Source organism: Python bivittatus, unplaced genomic scaffold (genome assembly GCF_059951505.1).
Source record: "Python bivittatus isolate LINGU-HERP-01145 unplaced genomic scaffold, Pbiv_v1 ctg000480_np1212, whole genome shotgun sequence".
Taxonomy (NCBI): domain Eukaryota; kingdom Metazoa; phylum Chordata; class Lepidosauria; order Squamata; family Pythonidae; genus Python; species Python bivittatus.
Window position 1 is genome coordinate 8079115 of NW_028277075.1, and position 23910 is coordinate 8103024.

The 23910-nt window shown below is 37.9% G+C and overlaps 1 protein-coding gene across 5 annotated transcripts in view; it reads right to left on the bottom strand.

Moving 5' to 3' along the window:
• The window catches only part of LOC103060191 (neurexin-3-beta), a 758042-nt gene that overhangs the window by 711282 nt on the left and 22850 nt on the right, over window positions 1–23910 (bottom strand). For all 5 annotated transcript variants that reach the window (XM_088145267.1, XM_088145265.1, XM_088145264.1 and 2 more), the window contains exon 4: window positions 19446–19565. In XM_088145267.1, coding sequence (XP_088001393.1) covers window positions 19446–19565 — 120 coding nt within the window. The remainder of the gene's footprint in view (window positions 1–19445; window positions 19566–23910) is intronic.

Genomic DNA, 23910 nt, shown 5'->3' on the forward strand with positions numbered 1-23910 from the left:
CAAGCAGTTGCTGAGGGAATCTTTACTATCATAATCAATCAATGAGGAACCCAATATTTATTTATGTGTGACTTTATTTATTAATATTTATTGGCCACACCAACCCATTTAGACTCTGGGCAGCATAAATTCAAAATACAGTACTGTTTTGAATTTACTGTTTTGTTTTGTTTTTTAAACACTTAATAACAACAACCATGATAGTCACTTAAAGCTACAGACCAAAAGCTCACTGGAGTAGAAGCTTGCAAAGGATCTTAGTATTTCTGGAGAACTCTCGTGTAGTCTAGAGTAGAAATAGGCAACCTATTACCCAAAGGTTTGCTGTCTAAAAGATCTGGAGGACACAATGACACAATATTCCTGCCATAAGATTAGCCTCTTTTCTTGCATTACTTGCTTCAGATCCTACTTGTCTTTATCTTTAAAGGGTCTGAAAATACTCTCTATGTGCTATTCCTGGCATTGTAGTGGGAAGACAAACATCCTATCAGTATTCCATCACATTTTGACATCAGTTTTATGAGGTTTTTCCCTTGCACATTCACAGCAGTTCAACTTCACACTAACAGAACTTCTAATATCCCCTTCTACATTTCCCAGATGAGGAAGAATACTTACATACATACATACATACATACATCACTACTACTACTACTACTACCACTACGAAAATGTTGCGTGGTGAGACAGTGACAGCTCTGACACTGAGTGACGGCAGACTAATGCCAAATAATTGCTTCAAGCTGACATTGTGAATTACAGTATAATTTCACTGCCTTTGTACTGAGTTGATCACCAGAAGGAACTAGGCTATTTAAGTTTTTTTTTAAAAAGTTCCAAACTTGTAAGGTTTATTCTTCAGAAGTTGCCATTATTTCTGATAGCAGATGACCCTTTATTCCCCCTTTACTGAGGAAAAATCCTTACCTGTTTTCAAAAAGCTTTAAGAATCTTTTGGAGTGAGACATGAGATCTATCAATGGGAGCTTGGTACAAATAACTGAATTAAAATTCTAAGTCCAGGAATATTCTAAATTTTAGATATCATAGTCTTTCTGCACAATCATTCATTCCTGTCACCCAAAAAAGGATGGTTTATTTGTTTGATTTCATCAGTGTAATTTAGAGTGGGGAACTACACCCTTACTCTGACCATTAAACCACTGTGAGTCAGACATTTTTACTGGTATATTGCAGACCATTCAATGATTAAAATATAGATCCTAAGTACTTTCTGCCCACTCATGGTTGGCATCAGGGTTGGGTAACCTGCAGCTCATGGGCTACGTGACCTGTCACCCCAAAACTCAAGGTCATACCTCTAAAATTGGATCACAAAATGACACTTTTCCTAAAGAGAGCCAGTTTGGTCTAGTGGTTAAGGCTCCAGGCTAGAAATGGGGAGACTATAAGTTCTAGTCCTGCCTTAGTCATGAAGCTTTGGGCCAGTCACTCTCTCTCAGCCTAACCCACCTCACAGGGTGGTTGTTGTGGAAAAAATAGGTGGAGGACAGAGTATTAGGTATGTTTGCTGCCTTGAATTTTTATAAAAATAATAGAGACAAGATAAAAAATCTTTTTTAAAAGTTGCCAGTGCAATTTTCAGCTTAAAATGTGGAAATAAGTATAGGAATAAGAACAGAAGATTTCTGGGTGGTGAAACATTCCCACTTCTGTTAAAACCTCTCAAAGTCCCCAAATAGAAGAAGTTCTGATTTTACCACATCACTGAAAAGGTTAAAGTTAGGGCTGGAATATGGCAAAAACATTTGAAAATCCTTGGGTATGCATAGGTGAAGTGATCTCCCACAACACTGGAAATTGGCTATGTCTATCAGTGTAAATAAGAAAAAATACATGGCCGGGCATGTCTTAGTTAAACGGATACAGGGGCAATTGCTACAGAGCCAAGCGTGAGGAAGAGCACTGTCTTTGGGCCTTCCAGAAGCCTTCTAATGTCTGTGTAAAAGAGAAGTTCTGGGCAGCATACAATAGTTCTGGGTTAGATAGACTCCCCTAGTGTAATCCAGCAAGGACCTTCTTATACTCTTATGAAGAAAAATGAAAATAAATCACTGAACAATTACTCATTTCTAGAAACAAAACAGAAAATGGGTATAGACAAAGCATTTGTTAGAACATTTTCTCCAGCCTGAGGCCTTCCAGAAATTTTGGATTGCAACTTGTAATGATGTCATTCCTAGCCACCACAAGTCTCCAATGACCAGTCTTTCCAAAGGAAGCTAAGCCCAGATAAACATTACCTCTGGAATGTCCTATCATTCAGAGAAGTACGGATGTAACAATATAAAGATTTTTTTTAAATAATAGCTCCTCAATGTTTGCCATCTTCTTCCAACGAAGGAGAGAGACATTCTGATCAACCAATCCAGAAATGTCTCAAATAATTCATTAGGCAAAGCAATCACACAAATTGTGGAAAAGGACGACACCGGATCATTTCCCAAGACAGTTCATGGCAGGCAAATTGTGAGGAGAAAGGAGGGAGAAAAAATATATATATTTCTTTCTACCACTACCTCTACTAAGCAGGAACTCTTGGGTTGGTCTAATTCTCAGAATTTGGGGGTATGTTTTGGTAGCAAACGAGACTTTCCTGGCCAACCCAATGTCCATTCTTACTGATTTTCAGCTCCACCTCTGACGGAGTACAGCCAACAAAAAAGCCATGATAGTTGGAAGCAACTAGTGCTCCAGTGAGAATTCCTAGTGGTATCTTCCCTTTTCACTAGGTGAATTGTTATCTCCAGTAGTGGAAAGGCACAATATACAGTGGTTTTGCAGAAAACATAAGGGTCACTTTCCTTAATTATCTTGTTGGACAATACTATACAGAGAGAATACTTCCATTCTGATGCAATTCTCCATGTTACGCTTCTTAGTAAAAGTTCTTCTAAAATTCATTGTACAGGATGATTTTCAGAATGCAAAAGAGAGAAAAATAACCTGGCTATTCTGAGTAGAAAAGTGGTGTTTTATAACATTGGTCCATGAACTTTTGAAGTTTGCTGAGAAAAGACTATAAAGCTAAAAGAAGAGTTTACTTTTATGTTCCCTTGTCAGACAATTAGTGTTGACTTCAAATAATTCACTAGTGTGACTCAGTGATGGAAAGCTCTCTTCCTGCCCTCGTGAAGATACATTACATGGCATTTACTGGAGTTATTTACTGCAAAGACTATTGTATTAATGGCTGCCTAGTAGAAAAGTGCAGATTCAGGACTTTAGGTCCAAATGAGCCCTAAGCTAAGTGGGTAACCTTTTGCAACATCTATGAACAATGAACTATTATTTAAAGCAATGCTGCCAATTTATTTGATGCTCTGAACATTTCTGGAACAGCATATAAAGAAGCAGCTTCTTAAACAAATACAAGTTTGCTTCTTTGTTGCTGAATATCTGTTTTCTTAGTGCATCAAGACTTAAGCTTGAAAAAATGTAGTGATAAGAAATATACAGAGGGGTGTCTACAGTAACAGTCATCAGCTTCAAAATGGTGGGCACAATTGGTGGTTTAAAGTCCTCCTCCTTTTTACATGCATGCAATACATGCAATACACATTAACAAGGGGTGGCACACTGATTGCCTGGTTGTGTCTACTGTTTTGAAGCCAGTGACTATCAACATGGATGACCCTGAATGTACATTATAAACAGGAAAAACTGACATCTATGGAAGGATGTCAAGGAAATAAGATTGCTGTAGGAATGCAGGCTGCAAACGTAATCAAAGAACCTAAAAGTGGTGTAGGATTTACTGGGACTTATGGCTGAATTTCCAAATGTCAAAGTTCTATTCTGGTTGCTCAAATAATGGTACCATTCCTTATTATGGAAGATTTTCTCATACATCAGAGCCTGTGGTAAGGACTCAAGGATCAGGATGGAAAGTCAAAATCATCTACCACACAGGGAGATCTTTATGTACCAGCAAATGTCCAGTTTTTTTCTTACTGTGGTTTTGTCACCCACGAATGGAAGACTTGAATCTCCAGGGCTGGAAACAGAGAGCAAAATTCATCTATATTTACTGAACTCAAGAAATTCAGCATGTGATAAACAGTCACTGCCCTTTTTGATCTGCTTTATTGCTATCAGGTTACAAGCTACTGTGGTCTTGGAATATAACTCACACACATACCAAGTTTCCCTCTGGACTAGGCCACAAAATTAGCCATTTTTCACTAAGCCAAGAATGAATGCTTGGCCATGCAAAATACGTTTCAGTGAGGTGACTTCACCCCTAGCAGATACGAAATGCTTGTTAGTGTTTGGTTTTGAGAGGTATTTGTTCAGTACAGTTCTGTCTCTGATGCTTTTGGCAAGGTCAGTTCTGCCTTCAGCAGAATATATTTAACTAGGCCAAAATTGGCCATGTCAAGTTCCGTTTGGCTGGGAGAATATTGCCCATAAAGCATATTACATTTTACATAATAGTTTTGCCATTTTTATGCAATAATTATGTAATATATTAGCATAGTATTTTTGTAATTTACACTCATTTTTTCCCAATTGCTTATAGGTTTTGTTAAGAATCATTTAGGTCATCTGGCAATAAAACACTGTCTTAGATTGGTAACTTCTTTGGTGTGAGCTTAAAAGTAAAAGACTATAAAAATCTCATGAACCTGAACAGGGACTATGTTTTCTTCTTAGAAGAGGAGCCGAGCGGAATTATTCAGAATGCTGGGGAGGGCAGGCGGTCTTCTAGTACAACGCAGGACTCCAAGACTGAAGAATGCCTTCTCATGGAGGTGTCATTAGGCCCCACTTTTCCATGTTGAGAAACATCTTTAAAGATGTGTCTCTTCTGCCAAGTTTTGCTTGCTGATTCATTATAGATCCTCTTTTAACCTTTTTCCCAAGTTGTATTGTAATGACTGTTAACTGCCCAGAGTATTCCTTTGAGTAGAATGGCAGGATATACATCAAATAAATAAATAAAAATAAACATCCGCCCCAGATAGTTTTAATGTTGTTGAGAAAGGATGCAACTATTTAATGAGTCTATTCCCCAAATGTACTTTCTTACACAGCCTACAGAAGCTTTTTAAATTGTCCCAAGTGGTAGCAAATCCACAAGGTTTTGTAAAGAAGGAGGGAATGAAAACCGCCAAGAGCCAAAATAGAGCTAGTGATCTTGGAAAACCTTTTTTTTATGGAATTAATTTGGAAAGGAATGGGGGGGAGGCGGGGGGAAGCAGCGAGAGTAAAATAGATTTTTCTAAGTTTATTTGTGGTTTCCTATATGCAGCTTTTGGGTCGGTCTGATTGACTTGCAGGGCCACATTGCCATCTAGTGGTGCAGGAGAGAGATAACCTTTGCTTTATTTGGCCATGTGAAAGAGTGGTGAGGTTTTTTTTTGATAGCTCCAGGTTTTCAAGGTGTTAAAAGAAATAACTCAATTACATCAACTGATCTTATACCCTTTTTGTATTTTTAAAAAATAAATTATTCATTTTAGCTCTTCCATAGTAGAGACAACAACCGATTTTTTTATTTATAACTGCCTAAACTCAGCACTGTTAACTTAAACATTGGGGGCCTATTCAGAAATAGAGAAGAGTAGGCAGGGAACCATCTGCCCTGCATGTTGCCTGCCAAGAACTGTATTCTGGCTGCAGTAATTTGAATTAGGAGATCCTGTGTACTTAAAATGAGCTATAAATCACACCTGAAAATGAAGTAATTTAGCAAAGGGTGAAAAAATAGGCCCTGTCACAACTGACAATAGGATCTACCTCTAATTGTATTTCCCATTATTTCTTAAGAATATTAGGATACAATAATTATGTAAACTTAGGAGGAACATTGACTGTTAGCACTGCACACTGGTAACAGAACAAGATGAAGCTTTAACGGCAATTGTTGCTTGGTAATAAGAAAATGTTAGAAAGTAAGTTCATTATAACTCCTACAGATTTACATAGGATATACACGGAGAATTATGATTTGTCAACAGTCTCTCGCATTTAAATCACCTTACCTATGCATCTAGGGATATTGAAGGAAATTGATCTTTGTAACTTCCAGATCCCAAACTATCAAGTTTACACTAAATTTCTAGCTCTGATACGGAAGTGCAGGGCAAGGGGTAAGACGTACCTGTGCATAAAGGAGGTCTCAGGTTCAGCTCCTGGGCTAAAAGGGTCAGGTAGCAGATGTTATAAAAGACTTCTGTGAGGCTCCAGGCTAAGGGCCCACCTCATCCAATGTTCCATGTCACCCAGAAGCCAACCAAATGAAATCTAGAAGCTTAAAATCAGGGGTTGGATGGTCATCATTCTCTGTCACTCTTGGTCCCTGCAGTCAATATTCATGGTATGCTGCTTGTGATTCAGGTAATAACTGTCAAGACTAGTAGCTTTTGATAGATACATCTTCCATGACTTTGTGCAGTTTCTTTTAAAGCCATATAATGTGGATGGCCATGGTCACATCTGATGGCAGTGACCTTTTTTTAGACACACCCAGTGACATGTTCCTGACCCACTACTCTACATTTCAACTGCCATTTCACTTCCTTTGATTGTATAAAACTAAGTAATCCATGAATCACTTTTTAAAAATTAAAGCTGAAAAAGGAGGAGGCCAACTGTCCAGAAATAAAATTCTTGGACTGTTTTTTCAGCTTGATCTGCTGAAACCAGTAAATGGTGTTTTTGCAGCAAAGAAAGGTGATCTTGCAAATGCAAGCAGGTGAAGCTGCTGTTAAGGATGATGAATCCTTAGCTAATTTATTTTAACTGGGAAAGAAGAAAATTCTCTGATCTTCTTAGCTATTTGCATTCTGTTTTATTTTTTAATATTGGCTCCAGGCCCTCTGTAGTATTTTGCAGTTCATTTAAAGAAAGATCTGTGGCAGATGAACTATAAAGGGCACAGATGCTTCCTAGAATCTTCTCAGCCATATGACTGATGGTCAGTTATGTTTACCATTCATCTTCATCATTCACTGGAGATCAGCAGGACAAAGATGTAGCAGTTCGAAGGTCATCTAACACAATTTGGAGGCAAAAAGGAGCCGCTATGACTGATAGTTATGAGAAATCAACAAACCTGACAGAGCCTTGGGCCAAGTGAGACAATTAAGTCAGAAAGCAGAAGTATCTAAAAGAATGAATAGGCCCCTGACTATATTGCTGATGTGATAATGGCCCCATGTTCATTTCAAAGGGACATTTTGTATTTGGCAGGTGCATTATTGATGCCAGTATGAAGCAAGTTACTTTAGAAGTTGGGCTAGTTCAGCACTTTGGAGAGCTCACCATATTTTTAGGCTGGACGCTTATTACTGTAGAAGTATTATTATTCGGATATGTTCAAAAATCCCCTCTGCCCCCCTTATTGTCTTCTGACTCAAATCAGAGGCAGCCATTTGGGTCCCAATCACTGATACAAATCAGATGTTGGATGTTGGGTTTTAACCATCAGAAAGACAAGAGCTCTATTTCTTTCACCCCCACTCCCCAAATTTAGATGAGGAATTATTAAGAGATCCTTCACCCCCACAAAGGATTCTAACTGAACTAATGTCAAAACTAAACTGATCTCAGAGTCCTCTCACCCCAAATATTCTCTCCTGTTCAATTCTGCACTTCTCCAACATTCTTAATTTCTAAAATCTAATCTTTTGGGGGGGGGGCAATAAAACTGGGAATAACAAAATTTTGCCAAACTTCTTTGAATCATCCAGAGATGAAGAGGAGGAGAAGAATACTGTATCTATCCCGCCTTTCCTCTAAGGCACTCAAGGCAGCATGCATGTTGACCCCGCAATAACCTAGTGTGGAGGGTGGGCTGAGAAGTAGTGATTGGTTTCAATTTCCCTAGTGAGCTCTTGGTCAAGTACCAACTTGGACATAGGACTTTCCATTTGAAGCCCAATACTTTAAACAACTCTTTAACCATTATGCTAAGCATTAAAAAGAAATTTCACCTGCATACCTAATGAAGTTCTATTAGAGAACTGATGGTTTCTGAAGATTGAACTGCTGATAAACTCATAAGAATTGAAGCATGTGTATAGGAAGAAGGAGGAATTCAGTCTACCAGCAGTGGCTATTTCAAGAGTAAGATATTTTTAGTTACATCTACAGAGTTTCTCATGTTTTAATACAGGATAACATTTATTACAAATGACTTATTAGGTTCCTCTGTAGCATGGGCACAGCCACCTGTGGGCTGGAACCCTGCCCCTCCTGATTTGTTTGAGTTTCCAGGAAGGGAACAGGCAGCTCAATTTGGGACATGATAAATGTTCCTTTGAGGAAGAAGATTGTACCTACCTTCTTGAACAAGACAGTGATACACCCCTTCATAAAAAGCTCTATCTTTCATGCAGCAATATTGAAAGACTTTTTTCTAATCCTTTCTAATTTGGGGGGGGGGGTTGAAAAGGTGGTGGGGGTGTGTTTCAGTTAAAGATGACATTGGGATAATTGAGTTATCTGGAGCCCTTGCAGTTCCCTTCAGATCTGGGTATATGACTTAAGCTGCAAGATTGCTATTATGGATGATGTTTGGTGGGATCGGGATAGGAGGAATTTAAGTGTTCTGATCCTGCTAGATTTCTCAACAGCATTTAATATCATTAACATGGTATCCTTCTGGACTGCCAGAAGGGTTGGGGGTTGGAGCAGTGTGTTACTGTGATGGAATGGTGTTACGAAGGCCATGCTCAGGGAGATAAGCATTTCCTTAGCCCTCAACAGGAGCGTGGGAAGTTTAAGAGGATGAGACTGGCACCACCCTAAGGAATTCAGGGTATTGTGGCTTGCTGGCTTGGGAACTTAGGTTCAGTCTGGAGAGATTGACGTCAGGTTCAGCCCAAAGAACTCCATGAGACATTGTAGTACAGTTCTGTTGTGTTTATTAGCTTCACCTCAATACAGAAATCTCTCCAGACTGAACCTAAGTTCCCAAGCCAGCAAGCCTCAGTACCCTGAATTCCTTAGGGTGGTGCCAGTCCATTCCTCTTAAACTTCCCACGCTCCTGTTGAGGGCTAAGGAAATGCTTATCTCCCTGAGCATGGCCTTCATAACACCATTCCATCAGAGTTACGTGTGTTATACTGCCTCCAGCATTCATGAGCAACTATGTCCAGTCAGTTGATGGGTGATGAGAGGTCAAGCCCTTGGCCTCTCCTATGTGGGGTGCCTCTGTCAGCCCTTCAGACAGATGAGATTAGGACACCAGAGTTATTAATGCTAATACTACTTTTATTATAAGGTTACAGTAACAGAATCTTCCCCCTCCCTTCTTTTATCTTCTTGAGAACTAGGGGGAGGCATGTCTGACATGCTTACTCAGATTTCATTTCTTTTATCTGACCCTTGCCTTGGTTTCACCTCTTCCTCCTGTTCCTCAAGGTTACTCCTAGTTCCCATTACATCCTCAGAGCTCAGCCCTCTCTCCCATTTTGCTTCATATCTATATGAAATCACTGGAAGAGATCATGTATCAGTTCAAGATAACACATTATCAATGATTATATCAGCTAAATACCTCTACCTCAGCAAAGTAAGAGATATTACTGAACAACTTACCAGGTATCTAAAGGGCATGAGCAAATGGATGGTACAAAACAAGCTGATATAAAATCCCAGCAAGACAGAGTGGTTGTTTATAAAGAAATCATCTGGATCTAGAGTAGTTCCAACTAGGCAATATGATGTGATGGGTCAGGAGGTTTTCCTGGACTCCACCTTCTGTTTGAGCAGCAGGTAGAAGTTATGGCCAGGAGAACTTTTGTCCAGCTTCGACTACTCAACCAGATGTAGCTGTTGCTGGAGCAAGATGCTTGGGTGACATTCACTCATGCCTTCATCACATCATATTTGGATTACTGTGATGCATTATACTTTGAAGGCTATTTGAATACTATAATTGGTTCAAAATGCAGCAGCACTCTTCCTAATAGGCCAAGTCTGGTTTACTAAAACACCACCTATATTTGAATGTATTGCCAATAGATTTCTGGGTACAATTTAAAGTGTTTGGTATGACCTATAAAATTCTTTATGGCTTGGAATATCTGCAAAACTGTCTTCTCCAGGTAGAATCTATCTGCCCCGTGTGTTCTAACCATGCTTCTGATTCCCTCCCCTTGGGAACTCAAATGGAGGAAGCACTGAATCAGGTCTTTTCTCATGACCTCCCTAGTCCTAAGAAACACTGTTCCCCATCCCAGGTTTAGGATTGATCTCTCCCTATTCTTCAGAAAAAGAGGTTAAGACCAGAGGTGATTGATGGCTGATATATGTAGTATTTGGATACTGTGTTTTATACCATGGGTGCATCTTGAATATTATGATTTTACTATTCATTTTTATATTTGATTTCAATCACCCTCCCAGAATCTATTATTCAGATGACATATAGATTTCGAAATAAATAAATAAATAAATAAATAGTTCTGACCTTCTTCAACAGAGTATGAGTGACAATAAGCATGTTTATTTACCCAGCTTTAAATGGTAACAGAAACATTCTTCATCCAGAATGAGTGAAAAACGTGGAACTTGTTTTGGTTTAAACCTCTTCTCTCTTACTGGTAGTTAAAAGAAAAGATGTAGTTAAAATAGTTGAGCTTCCCTAAGTATATTTCTGGAAAGCCCTAATGGAGTAAACTTTGAGAAGTTCTCCTCTTGCTTATGTAGCTATTTACCATTATTGTCTACAAAATCTTGGCATTTACACAACTCAGACAAGTTCCACCTAATCTAATAAAAGGTAATGAACTTACTTGCTTCTTGAGTGAAATATTAGATAATCTTGGAACTGCAGTACTACTGTTGTTTGGGGAAATGGAGGAGAGGAGAATGTAACACAGAAGATGAATGATCTGGTTGGGATTCCCCTTCTCCCCATTTCAGATTCACTTGTGTCACTGTGTCTTGGTCCTCTTGGCTAATTCCCATTCCAAGGTGGAAGGGGAAGAGTAAGAGCTAGTTAGAAAGCCTGATTAATAGGATCCAGGGATGCTAGGGCCTAACACTAATTCTTGGTGAGTACAGGAATACATTTTCTAAAAATATGAACACGTTATCTTCCATACCATCACATTCTTCAGACCATGACTCTGACTCCAATAGGAAACATGGCCTCCAAGCCTTCAAAAGTGTCACTGCAATCATATTAAGAGCCAAGGGGCAGAAATATGAAAGAAAGACTTCCTTGTGGAAGGGTTCCTAAGTGGTCCATTTTCTGCCATCAGCTCTACTGAGAGGCAGCCGTATTCTACCAAAGAGAGAAACTACTGTTTCAAAAGGATGTTCCACCACCTTTTATAAATGAACCAAAGAGAAAACTATGGGAATTTTGAAGCCATGAATGAAAGCTTGCCAACCATTCACAATTCAAGATTTTACTGACTTTTGTGTCTAAGCTTTGCCTGAGGTCAGAAATTAGGAAATAGCAAAATTCACAACTATATCAGGAAGACATGGGTGGGAATGAGACGACAATCTTCAAAATGTCCTATTTGACAATACTCTGTCTGGAGTAACTGTCCTGGGTCCCTTTCTAAGGGCAACACGGTCCCAAAAGCCTAACTGTCCAGATTCAAAATGGTTTTCAGAAACATCATTCAGAAGGAACTCCACACAGAGCAATCACACATATTCTCAAATCCCCATCATCACATTCCTGGTTTAAAGTCTATTTCAGAGGTTTCTAAATAACTTGCCTCACTCTTTCTCTTTTGGGGATCATAATCTAGATAGCTGAAATTAAAACTTGGTGTCAAATCCTCAGTGTTTCACAGCCAAGCCTATTATATTAGTCCCCGGGTACCAAACTTGTAATGTTGAGATATGTCTCCATGCACAGCTAAACTCCACTAGAATTATGTAGTAGTCATCTACTGAAAAGCAATAATCAGCATATTAGGTGCATTGCATAACAAACAAAAGTTTGCTTCCAGATTTATCTTATTTTATTTATTTGTTTGTTTTATAAGGCAACCCAGCTCAAACAATATGACTCTGGGTGGTGTACAGCATGAAAACAAATAATAAACAAATAAAAACCCCAACTCAAACCGTATAACATTAAAACATGTACAATACATAAATATAAAATTCAAAATATGAAATATCTGTTTCTGCTGTAATTTGTTTCCTGTCCAAAAACTTTCTTTAAAGGAAAAACTCCAGAAGGTTGTCATAATGTTGTTATAAAGTTCAGGCTTCATATTGTACAATCTCCTGAATCTGAGAAAGTATCACTGTTTATAAGTTGCTGCAATGATTTCCTCAAAGAAATAACATATTCAGAGGAATCTGCAAAGATGACTACTGAGTTTATTTCCTGCTACTCATATCTATGGCAGTAGTAGTCCATAAGAAATGCAGGCATTGCATCAACATATGCATAGATGCTCCAGCAAAGGACTGCAGTCTTTATGCCACTATGTTTCACATGTCCTGGTTTTGCTGACATGACTGTAAGTAGCTTAACCACTTCCCTGTTGCCAAGGTGACTAATGGGAAAGAAAGAGAGAAATAAAGCTACTGTATTCTTTCAAAAGAGATTTGGAGAGTGGTGTGGTGTAACAATTTTTACATGGCTTTTGTTTTTCAGCTAGACAGACACTGATAAATAGGAAAATCTTGTGAAGAATAAAAGTTCAACTGTTAAAATGTCCAATCACTTTGCATTCCAATACAGGATATGGTCCAGATACTGTCACCTAGGTACTACCAGAATAAGACAGGTGTGAAAGAAGATAGCCTTTAGAGCAGGAAACCTCTAACTCGTTGACCAAATTAATCCACAATTAAATCTCATCCAGCTTGGAGAAGAACAACTCAGCTTCTCCCCATTCTTCTCTTCTGCCCATGATTCTGCCTCTTCACTGTACATATCTATCAAGCAGCTCGCACAAGGGCCCTAAAACCCAAATGCCAATGGAATCCAGGCATGATTTATTCCATCATGACCAACTTCAGACATCACTCTTTAAATAGGAAACTGCATGCCAGGAATCTAACATACAGAGGTAGGCAGAAAGCAAAAGGGGCTTTAAAAAGAACAGCCAAGCTACAGATGGAGATGCCAGTTTATTCCATTGTGCCTCATTGTGCAAAAACTCCAGGGCTTGCTATCCTATAAATGTTCCAGATTACCCAAGACTAGGATAGCCACTATTCTTTTTGCTGCACAAAAGATAACAGAGGACTAGGTTAACCATAATGTTGGGAAGGGCTGTTGGAACCCTGTGGCAAAAGAGACACAATAAAGGAACTCCATCCAGTCCCATCCCAAAATAAGAGTCAGATTTATATCTGCTGGGTAAACTTTGTGAATTCTTTCCACTAATTTACTCAAAACATTTAGAAAAAAGCTCTATTATGGTGCTAATTTTCATTATTTTGGGAAAGGTAGTTTGTAATTTCTGCAGAATAAGCAACAGAAGTGGACTAGCATCAGAACAGGTTTCTTGTCTGCTTCCCAGCCACATGCTCTACAGCTGTTGACAGTTACTAAGAGGGGGAAAAAGCCCTGTTCCTTGGGCTGCCTCAATCTTATGAGTAAATAAGGTTACTGCATCCTCCCCCTCCAAAACAAAACAAACATCATATTGGGGTCCAAAGTCCATCAAGAAAATTTAAGATGTAAGTTGAGAGAATTTTACAGCAAAATGAAATATGATAACCTCCAATATGCTTTTGAGATAAATAAGCCATGGCACATTTTATTTTTTTATTTATTCTTTCAATGCCGTATATGCAATGGGACAGGATGGAATGTCCCCCAGAGTTACAGAAACAATTTTGGCAATACAAGTTGGTAGAAAGGGAGATACAATCAAGGGTTTGAGGGGAAGAGGGCTTGTGTGGAGACTAAAGCAAGGGGCTAAACAAGAGTAGGATAATATGTGCCCTACTCTCTTTTAGCATAACTCCCATAATACAAATTAAATGCTTTTCAAGCAAATGGGTTATTTCTAATGAACCAATCTTGAAGAGTACAACTGGGTAAAATTTAGTAGCGAGCAGGTTCCTTTTTATATTTGGTTGATGAAGCATGTGTAGATTTATTTCCACATGCCAGAATATTTCTATGCTTTTTGCTTTCAGTATCAATAAATAATAAGTTGAGCATGTTAGAAATGTATGGGTGGTAATTAAAGACTAGAAATAAAATGAGGCTTTTGCAAGGTAAATCAGACTGAGATGCTCTGGGAATAAAGTCAGAGATCACCTAACTCAAGGCATAGAGTAATTGTCCCTGAGAGCAACAGGCAAGATTATTACACGCCTGTACAAAATTTGAATCCTACTATGGGAAGAGTTCAGACACATTATGTGAAGAACTCATTCTCTAGAAAATACTCTAATGCTGGGAAACATGGAGAGTAAGAGAAGAGAATGACTAGCAGCAAGATGGATGGACTCAGTTACAGTGGTGATGGGTGCACCATTGGAAGACCTGAATGATCAGGTTAGGGGCAGATCATCATGGAGAAAATCTATGTAATCACTATGAGTCAGCAATGACTGGATGGTACATAATCAATAATGGGAAGAGTAATGAAGGCTTCCAGACCAGTTTGGAAGAGGCCCTTTATTCTTATACAGGGATGTTCCACATTTCATCCAAACTGAATTCCTGACTACACTTCTGATCTTGAAATAGAATGCTGAGTAAAATCTAAGATGGATAAGAATGTACATTGTCTAGAATCTGAGACAATGTTAATAATTTTGTGCTACACTGAAGGCCTTTATAGACATATATTAATTACCACTTGTGCATTATACATTGTTATGTTATGTTATATTAACTTGTGCATTATATATAGAGAGAGTTGTTAAGGAAACCCTATAAAAATGCACATCCATCCTTAGCGTGAATGTCACAAATCTGGATTGTCATTTGTCGAGGTCAGTAAAAATGATGACTATGCAGACAAAAGAAAAAGAAAAAGAGAGTGGTTATGTCTAGAAAGAGTATAACCTTATCTCCCTGCTGAAACCATTCTGTGTAAGTTTACTTGGAAATAAATCCCCCAGAAAGCAAGTTTCAAATTGCAACCTTGGACATAAGGAACAAGGGTGCCTTTGATTCAATGCAATCCTCTATCTCTCATGTACCCCCCCCCACACATAATATTCCTGATGTTCCATGAATGTTTCTGTTGTTTCAATGCTTCTTCATTTTTATAAATGTTATACATTTATTGAAAAATAATTCAGATATCTAATAGGCTTCAAGCTATTCCTGTCTTGCTCTAAATTCTATGTGTACATTTCACATTACTGTCATATGATCTGGTGGAAGCAACCCTGATATAAAAAACAGCACATTTTAACAACTCATACAGTGGAGAACAGCCTTTCTAAATTTTGGGCCTCTAAATACATTGGATCTATCACTCCCAGCTTAAGCCATTCTACCCAGGGATTCTACAAATTGTAGTTCTATTGTGGATATTATGTTAGAGATGGCTGATGTAGAACTACAGATTTTTATGATACAATATAGGAACTCCCTAGAGAAGAGTAGAAATAAAAAAGTCCTCCAAGAATGAATTCAATCTAAAAAAAGGGAGCACATATATGTGAGAGAAGCACATTATGCTTTTTTACACTAGATGAATTAAAACTTGTCTTAACAAGACCAGCCAATATAGTATTAACACCTATAACTTAAATATGAATATAAATAGTAAAAATAAAGAAATCAAATTAATGACCACCCAGCAGACTTATCTATTCCATCAGAAATATGTTGAAAAAAGGGTTTCACTCTTTAATCCAGAGCCTCCAGCAAGCAACTGATCTGTTGCAAGGAAAAAGCTCCTGGAGCAGCAGTTTACTTTACATACTCCACTTTACTGCAACACTTAATTAGTAGCAAGAGTAACTGCAGATCACACTGTGATTTAAGTTCAATTTCCAAGTAATTTTATTTAAATATGTATAATTTATTTCCATTAGGGAGGAAGACAGAATACGTACAGCATCAACCATGAAATTTAATGAAAGCATCCATAAAATGAATATACACCTCAGTCCTTATCCAGGAAGCTACAAATCATTGTTTTGCATTGGTTTTCACTCTTAATGGGTTATTAGAAGAAAGGCAGACTGCATCAAGGCATTCCAAGGCTACATCAATAAGAGAATACTCTAACTTCTTAGGGTTGATTCACATCCTGGCTTTTGGAACTCAATTTTGTATCTATCATCCCACAAAATATTCATTTAAAGAAAGAGAGAGGTATATATTATAGTTAGTTGCAGAATCTTCCAAGATTGGGGGAAATGGAGGAGGAGCCAAAATGTCTCACGGAAGTCAACATCCTTGCTCTACAGCCATTTCTGTCTGTCCGTCTGGGAGGAGATGTGTTCATAAACTCCATAAATTGTTAAAAATCACAACCTTGCACATTAAAGTCCAATTTCAAATATATCTAGGCCATATTACCCAAATATCACTGAAGTCCGAGAGCTCCAAATTGTTTAATAAGCTATATGACTGCATAGTCTATTACAGATATATATAGACCTTAACAGCACATAATAACCTGGGTTGTAAATGACCATTAACTAGCCGGATGGGTTTATTTCTTTCATTCTGCAGGAATGGATTCACGTGGCATTTCCTCGGTGCTCAAAGAACAGTGCATGTAGTTCTGTCAGCCTTTGGATCACAGTGGCCTCAGGACATTAATGGATAGATTTTATTTATCCTCCAGAATATAATAAAGAACAGAGAGCAATACAATCTGCTATTGCACACCCAAGTCCTAAGCAAGACCTTGTAAACGTAAGTAATAGCACATACCTTCTGAGATCCCAACTGGATAGGTTCAAAGCAATCAGCGTGAACGTACCTCTTCTGCTCCACAAGAAGGCAATAAATATCCCACCACAAACATTTCTGACTCATAAGTACAGTACGAAGAATACAGCCACACAAGTGATGGCAGTTCAAAGTTGCTTATAAACAAGGGCCATTTTTGACAACAAAAATGAATGAGCCTTTCTTCAGAACCATCATGTTGACAAAATCGTCATAAGAAGAGGGTGGCTTCCAGAAGTTTTTCTTTCTAAAACTTTATTTACATTTTCTTTCCCTCTAACTTCAAATCTTGCAATTTTCCTACATGGTTCTTGCATACACAACACAAGTCATTATGCACATTTTAAACAATAGAAACATTCTGTTTAATCACCTTTTTAATTTCAATCTACCCTCTGTATATCATTTCTAGCCATTTATTCCTGGACTTTAAGAAAAATCTCACACTAAGCTCAGAGGTTGGCTTGCTGAAACTTGGAGTTAATTTGATTTATAAGTGGCCAGGTGAAATGGGTGCAACAATATGGACCATTTCGTTAACTGCCAGGAAGAACATAAAATAATTTATCTCATTAGAGTTCTCCAACACAGATGGCTGAAATGCAGCTTTGTAAGTGTAGCTTTGTATTACTTATACACTGATTGTCTTATCATGTAGCCTTTTAAAAAAAATGAGAGAAAAGCATGCATATTACAAAGGCATTAGTGGACTATGAAGTCCCAGAAAATAAATCATAATAAGTGGTCTCTATTATATCAAAGAATTCTAAGTAGATGTGTCAGAAAGAGGCAGCAAATGCATGCCATGAACCCATCAATAAACACATACAGATCATTTTCCCATTTTACATTAATTTCTAACATAGTCAAATTACTTTAACACTGCAACTTTTCCCACTTATCTTTATCTAAAAGCTAAAACTTTCTTTGGCATCTCATCTCATGAACATCTATAGTCAAGTGAAATAATTTTCATACTGAAAGATTATGGAAATGTCTCCTTATAGTGATATTTAGATATATTTTCATCTGGACCTACTGAAGCTACTAATTCAAATTATTGGAAAAGCAGAAAATGTTTGTCATCTTTCCTCTAATGCAAGTCCTACCTTGCAAGCAGAACTACACATTAAATTCTTCACCCTCCTTTTGTCACACATTTCTTTCTTCAAAGGAAAACAGTAAGATAGGAAGGGATACTTAACTTTTCCAATGCCTGATACTGTATTTTTTTCCTTAGTAAACCCCACCTCTGACAGTAACTTTTAAAGCCCCAATGGCCAAGGGCTGGATTATCTGAGAAACCACTTCTTTATTGCAAAATTATATAGTCCTTAATATTTACAGGAAATGTACAGGAGAGGTCTATGTTTGTATCCAGCAACAGGAAAGGTCTATGTTTGTATCAAGCCTTCTCTTGTGTGGTTCCAACTGCCTCTGCATTTAGAAAAATCTCAAAACATATTTTTCATCAGGTTTTAAAAATTTTTTATGATTTAAAACTTTTTAAATTCTGTATTTTAATTATTGCTAGCTGTCTTGAGAATTCACTTGACTACTAGCAGAAATATAAAAATTGAATAAACAAGAGCAAAATGTATAAAAGTAAGCTTCATTTTCTTAGTTGTTTCCTTAGTGTTTCACACTTGAAATAAAGTTGGAACAGCATCAGACTATTTTCTGGGCAATTAGAACAGCCCATTTTGAACTTGAAACAGCTGTTATAAATTCAAAACACAGTGTTTCAAGCTCAAAGATGTTGAATATCTGTTATCATTTGGTAGAGATTTTCTATGACCTCTAATCCCATCACTTGCTAACTGACCCTTCTATATGGAGACAACAAAGACTGAATGTAGGAACTTCTCTATTCACATTATATCTCTGAGCTACAGACCTTCTTCAACATATGGTTTTCCAACTTGAAAAATAATATATAGGGTTGAAAAGTTGCTCAGGCATAGTGCTCCATATCATGATACAACTTGAGGATAAATATATTTATATTATCATTCTACATTTCCAGCAATAGAGAAAATCTGCTCTCTCATTACATGACCAGCATGGCCCATTTCCCAAGTTAAATTCTGATGTAGTGCATCACTTTTCTGGTAAACTTTTGCTTGAAAAACATAATCGTGGAGAAGAATTTAGCTTTTAAAGCAGACAATGTATTAATGTATTTTGTAGAACCAGTAAAGCTTCTAGACTTCCATTTGAAAACTTTTCAATTTTGCATGCATTTTAAAAAGGCTACACATGAATATGATGATTAGAAAAACTTTTAAGAAGTAAATGCACTTCTTAGCAAAGCTCTTGTTATTGTCTAGCACATACAGTTCCATCTCGTTGCTATAAAAAGAACATCAATACCTTTTTTAAAATTGTTTTTAAATATGAAAACAGAATGCACTCATACACTTTCATATTGAATCAAAGGGGGGAAAAAACTCCTTCTTCTTATGTAATGCAGCTTCTTAAGCTAGTTTCCCAGGAAGCTCGCGAGACAACCCTAACATTAGAATTCATACAAGCTAGCAGACCATGCACCAAATGGTTCTCAGGCCCTTGCAAACATTTCAGTTTTAAAAAGGTGGTACTCACGGTCATTGCACTGATTTCCCGAATATGATGTCATGGAACAATCACAAGTGAAGCCTTCCCACTGCTGAATACAGATGCCTTGGTTGGCACAGGAATCTTCTTGGCAGGTAGTGCTTGGTCCTGAAAGGGGATAGCAAGGAAAGCATGAAAGAAAGAGCAGCTACTGCAAAAGAGGCACAATAATGGATTATGAATTGTCATCTTCATGCAACCCCCTGCCTTCCCTTCCCCCTCCCCACAAAAGAAATCATATGCTTTTCCATTTCATGGAACATGCAACAGAAATTCAGGACACATAAAGGCATGGAGAATTAAACACTCAGCAACGAACAGGTAACTTATACACAGCAGAAGGAAGGTATGAAAAGTAGCATATTCCCTCTTAGGCAGGCTCAGAAAAAAATGCTTATAATAAATACTGTTTCCTCCAAAAATGCTAAGACTTGTCACAAGCCTGTTAAACAACTTGATTCACCAAGTTATCTGACTTCCTGTACTTTTTTTTCATAAATGGTGGGAAGAAGTATTATTTGCATCCTACAGACATATTACCTAAGGAATTTGGAAGAAAGATGGGCTGACAGTCCTTTTGTCTAATAAATCTTACTTCATCCAAAGACTTTTTTACTGGTATTTTGAGAAAATATTAATAGGACCTGGTGAAATGTCAGCTCTTCTTTTTGATTTGTTCCTTTGCTTGTACCACTTGCCCCCTTTTATTAATCTAAGCACTTCTTTCCTATCATAGATGGGAATTTTAGATCTGTACCTAAAATTGTGCTGCATATGACCTCTGCAGATCTGAGAATTTTTGAAATTGCATAGATGCTTTAAAAAAAAAAAAGTCTGTGACACATATCTTCCTTGGAGGCATTAAGCCAATTATAATTCTAAGATCTACTGTGACTTTGCAATTAGTAACCACTGATTTTATGAGCGTTTGGCATACTACTACAATGGATACTTCTACTCTGTCCTCTTAAATACCGTAGCACAAAGAGTGAGGATTCAAGATGAACAAGAAATCATTCTGACTTACTCCATACCAGTGAAATATCTAGATATCCCTACCCATTGTGGAATGATTAAAAAAAAATGACAATATACACTTTTGCTTCTTCAACAATGCTCTCAAATCTATAAAGCAGTAGATAGATTTCTTTGTATGGACCAAGAAAATAATAAGCAGAAAGGAGACGTAGGACACACCAACACAGCTACTTTGTCATATTCCCTTCTATCCTGGGAGGAAATCATGCCACTCTAAATCTTGTTGTCATCAAAGCATGCCTTCACTATGCATCCACTCAACATTTTAGGGTAACGATTGGTGGTTCTTCTGGTGGAAATTTCAGCCCCGCACAACAACCTTCACCACATTGAAAAAAAACTCCTCCAGTTGACATGCACAATGCTCTACTTTATGCACTGCCACCTTTCTTTTCTTTTCTTTTCTTTTTTCTTTTCTTTTCTTTTCTTTCTTTCTTCCTTCCTGCCACTGATCTTTTTTTTTAAATTTCTTGAAGGGATCAACTGTTTGACCTGTAGATCCCTAGATGCTACAGAGTTTTTTAAAAAAATCTCTGGCTGGCCAACTGGCATCCAGAGTACAGAAATACTAGAGAGAGTCTTTTCAATCCCAATTAATGTCTTAAACCAATGATAGGCTAGTCAATTTCAGGGTTTCACACTCTCTACATTGATCAGTTGATGGTCAACCAATATATCGAAAAAAGAGGGGAATAGTTGTTGCAGAGGCCAGGGTTCTCATTCTCCCTCACAGCTAAAAGAGTATTGAGGAAGGAGGGAGGGAGGGAGGGAGGGAGGGAGAACTGGTCAGGGATTGCACAGTCCCACAGGAAACCAGTAAAACTAACTGGATCCACAAGTGTGCCAACACAGAACATGCCATTTTAGTCCATGTGCTGTATGCTTTACATTGATGGCACACAACATCTGGAAATGAGATAAGAGTACATAAGAACACAATAAGAAGTCTATGACTGCAGCAAAGGGTGGACCAGGTTTATAGAAGAAATAGCTCTATGATCTTCTCCTCTAAGGAAATACTAAATCCTTCTCTCTTTTTTAGACTGATTTCCAAACAGATCCTCCTTAATATTTTCACTTATATTAAATCCTTCCTTCTCTTTGCTTCTGATTTGCAAAAGATCTTTCTTAACAGGCTCTGAATCTAGGCATTTAACTCTGCAGCTGATATTGCAGAAAGTGAATTCAGCCTAGGTTATATACACACATGTCTTTAAGCAGTGACAAGAAATATTCCTTAAATACATTTCCACCTGGGTCTTCTTAAAGCTTAATGCAAGTAATTCACAATTTCAAGTGATTTAAAGGAGAATTGGTACAAACAAAAAAAAGTTAGATGGCTTAATTACATCTGAATTATAAGTCACATTACAGTATCTGGGAACCTCTAAAGTATATCCACTGGCACTTTATTTTAGGAAGTGGATCCATGCTTTAATAAAATCATTGTAACTAGATCTATCTTTACTTTCTGATTCAGGTGTAGAATGAGCAGTTAAATGAGCTAGATGCTCTTGTATGAAATCAAATTATTTAGAGACCATTCTGAGCTTGTTATCTCTAGTTTGGATAGCACTCAGTTCTTCGTGGAAACAAGATTACAATTGGTTCGTCTCTGAACTATATACTGCAAAATTCCTTAATATCAGGTGTGAGAGTAGGGATGAGCAATATCTGGCCTTCCAGATATTTTTAGGTTGTAACCTTCACCATCCATCGTGATGCTTGCTAAGGCAAATAGGAGTCTGACGGAGCACTAGTAAAAAATGAACAGAAAGATCCTTTCACCTACATAGCCTGCTTGTGAACTTCCAAGAGTGACCTGGTTTAGGGTATTAGACTAGATGGGTCACTGGTCTGACCCACTGTGGGATGTATACAGTCTCCTGAACTACAAGGAAACTTACTTCTCCTGTGCTTCTTTGCCATATAGTTGTAGGATTTTCTCTCTGTTTGGTGAAAATGGAGCTAATTATTGTTTTGTAAAGTTTCTACCCCCACCCCATGGCACCATTTTTGCTGAATAACTTTTATGGTTTGGACAACACTAGCTATGGCACTCCAAGAGCTGGCTTATGCCTTTTGCTCAACTACAATCATAAAATGAGGCAGAATACACTGTTTTATTTGGGTAATAGCATGGAAATGTTACATTATATTACGTGAAGTTAGTCAAGCTGAAAGCTATACTGCCTGTATTCATTCTGGGAGGGGAATATGCCAAACTCCTGGAAGTCTAAATGCTGCTTTTAAGTATCCCCCCACAAACCTTCACAAATCTCCAAAGGGCCATCCTGTGTTTGCAGCAGGAAAACTGAGGGCAAGTAGTTTTACTATACCTCTGCCTTTAAGTCCCCTCTTCCATGCATAACTGGGTGGTAAATCTAAATGGGTCGCCTGTTGTGTTAGGGTCCCTCCTTTAGCTGGTTGGAAGTTGGGATGAATTACCCAGACACTCTATACCAGGGTTCCTCTACCTCAGCAACTTTAAGATGGGTGGACTTCAACTCCCAGAATTCCCCAGCCAGCCAGGCTGGGAGGATGGGGAATTCTGGGAGTTGAAGTCCAACCATCTTAAAGTTGCTGAGGTTGAGGAATCCTGCTCTATACCACATGGCTGGGTAGAAATCCTGGTTTCTTTATTTCATGCTAGAATGAACCCACTTAAAGCAACTGATTGTCCCCTGTAAACATGAGGGTGTGGACCTTTCTCGTATCCTCTGCAGTTTAAATTGGGTATTTCTGCTTCCTGATTTTTCACCGCTTAATGGGCCCCATGGTTTGAGTTTCTCATGCTTGGTGTTAGGAAGTAGGTGCTTAATGATAGAATCAGCATTCCTACTCTGAGAAACTCCAGCTTCCAGTGCATCTCCCATATATTCAGGCTGTCCACAGCATGCGGTCATTAAAGTCAAGATGGCAGCTACAATGGTGCAATCAAAGTGATACATATTAAAACAAACAAACAGAACTTCAATTGCCCTATTGCAACTGATAGCTTGACTTTTTTTTTTTTTTTACCACACCCCATGGATATCCCTGCACATATTTCATGCTTTTGGGGTCTATTTCTGTAAGATCCCTGCTTTTAAGGAACCCTCACATAACTTGTATGAATCAATCAACTTGATTGTATTTGACAAATTATTGCAGACTACCCCAGTCACCTAATAAATGCAATGCTACAATTCACATGTTTCAAATGCATATCTGAAAAACAAACTCCTAGGTGAGCAGTCAATCAACATTGTATACCTGAAGCAGGACTTTACATGGATTTTAAATCACTGGGGAAGAAGGAGAGATGTAGTAAAATTCTATCACTGTGAAGTCAGTGTGGGAATGCTAAAAAGAATTCTGACTTTCAACAGGAATATAACAGGAGTCACAACTCAAATTTATAGATACTATATTT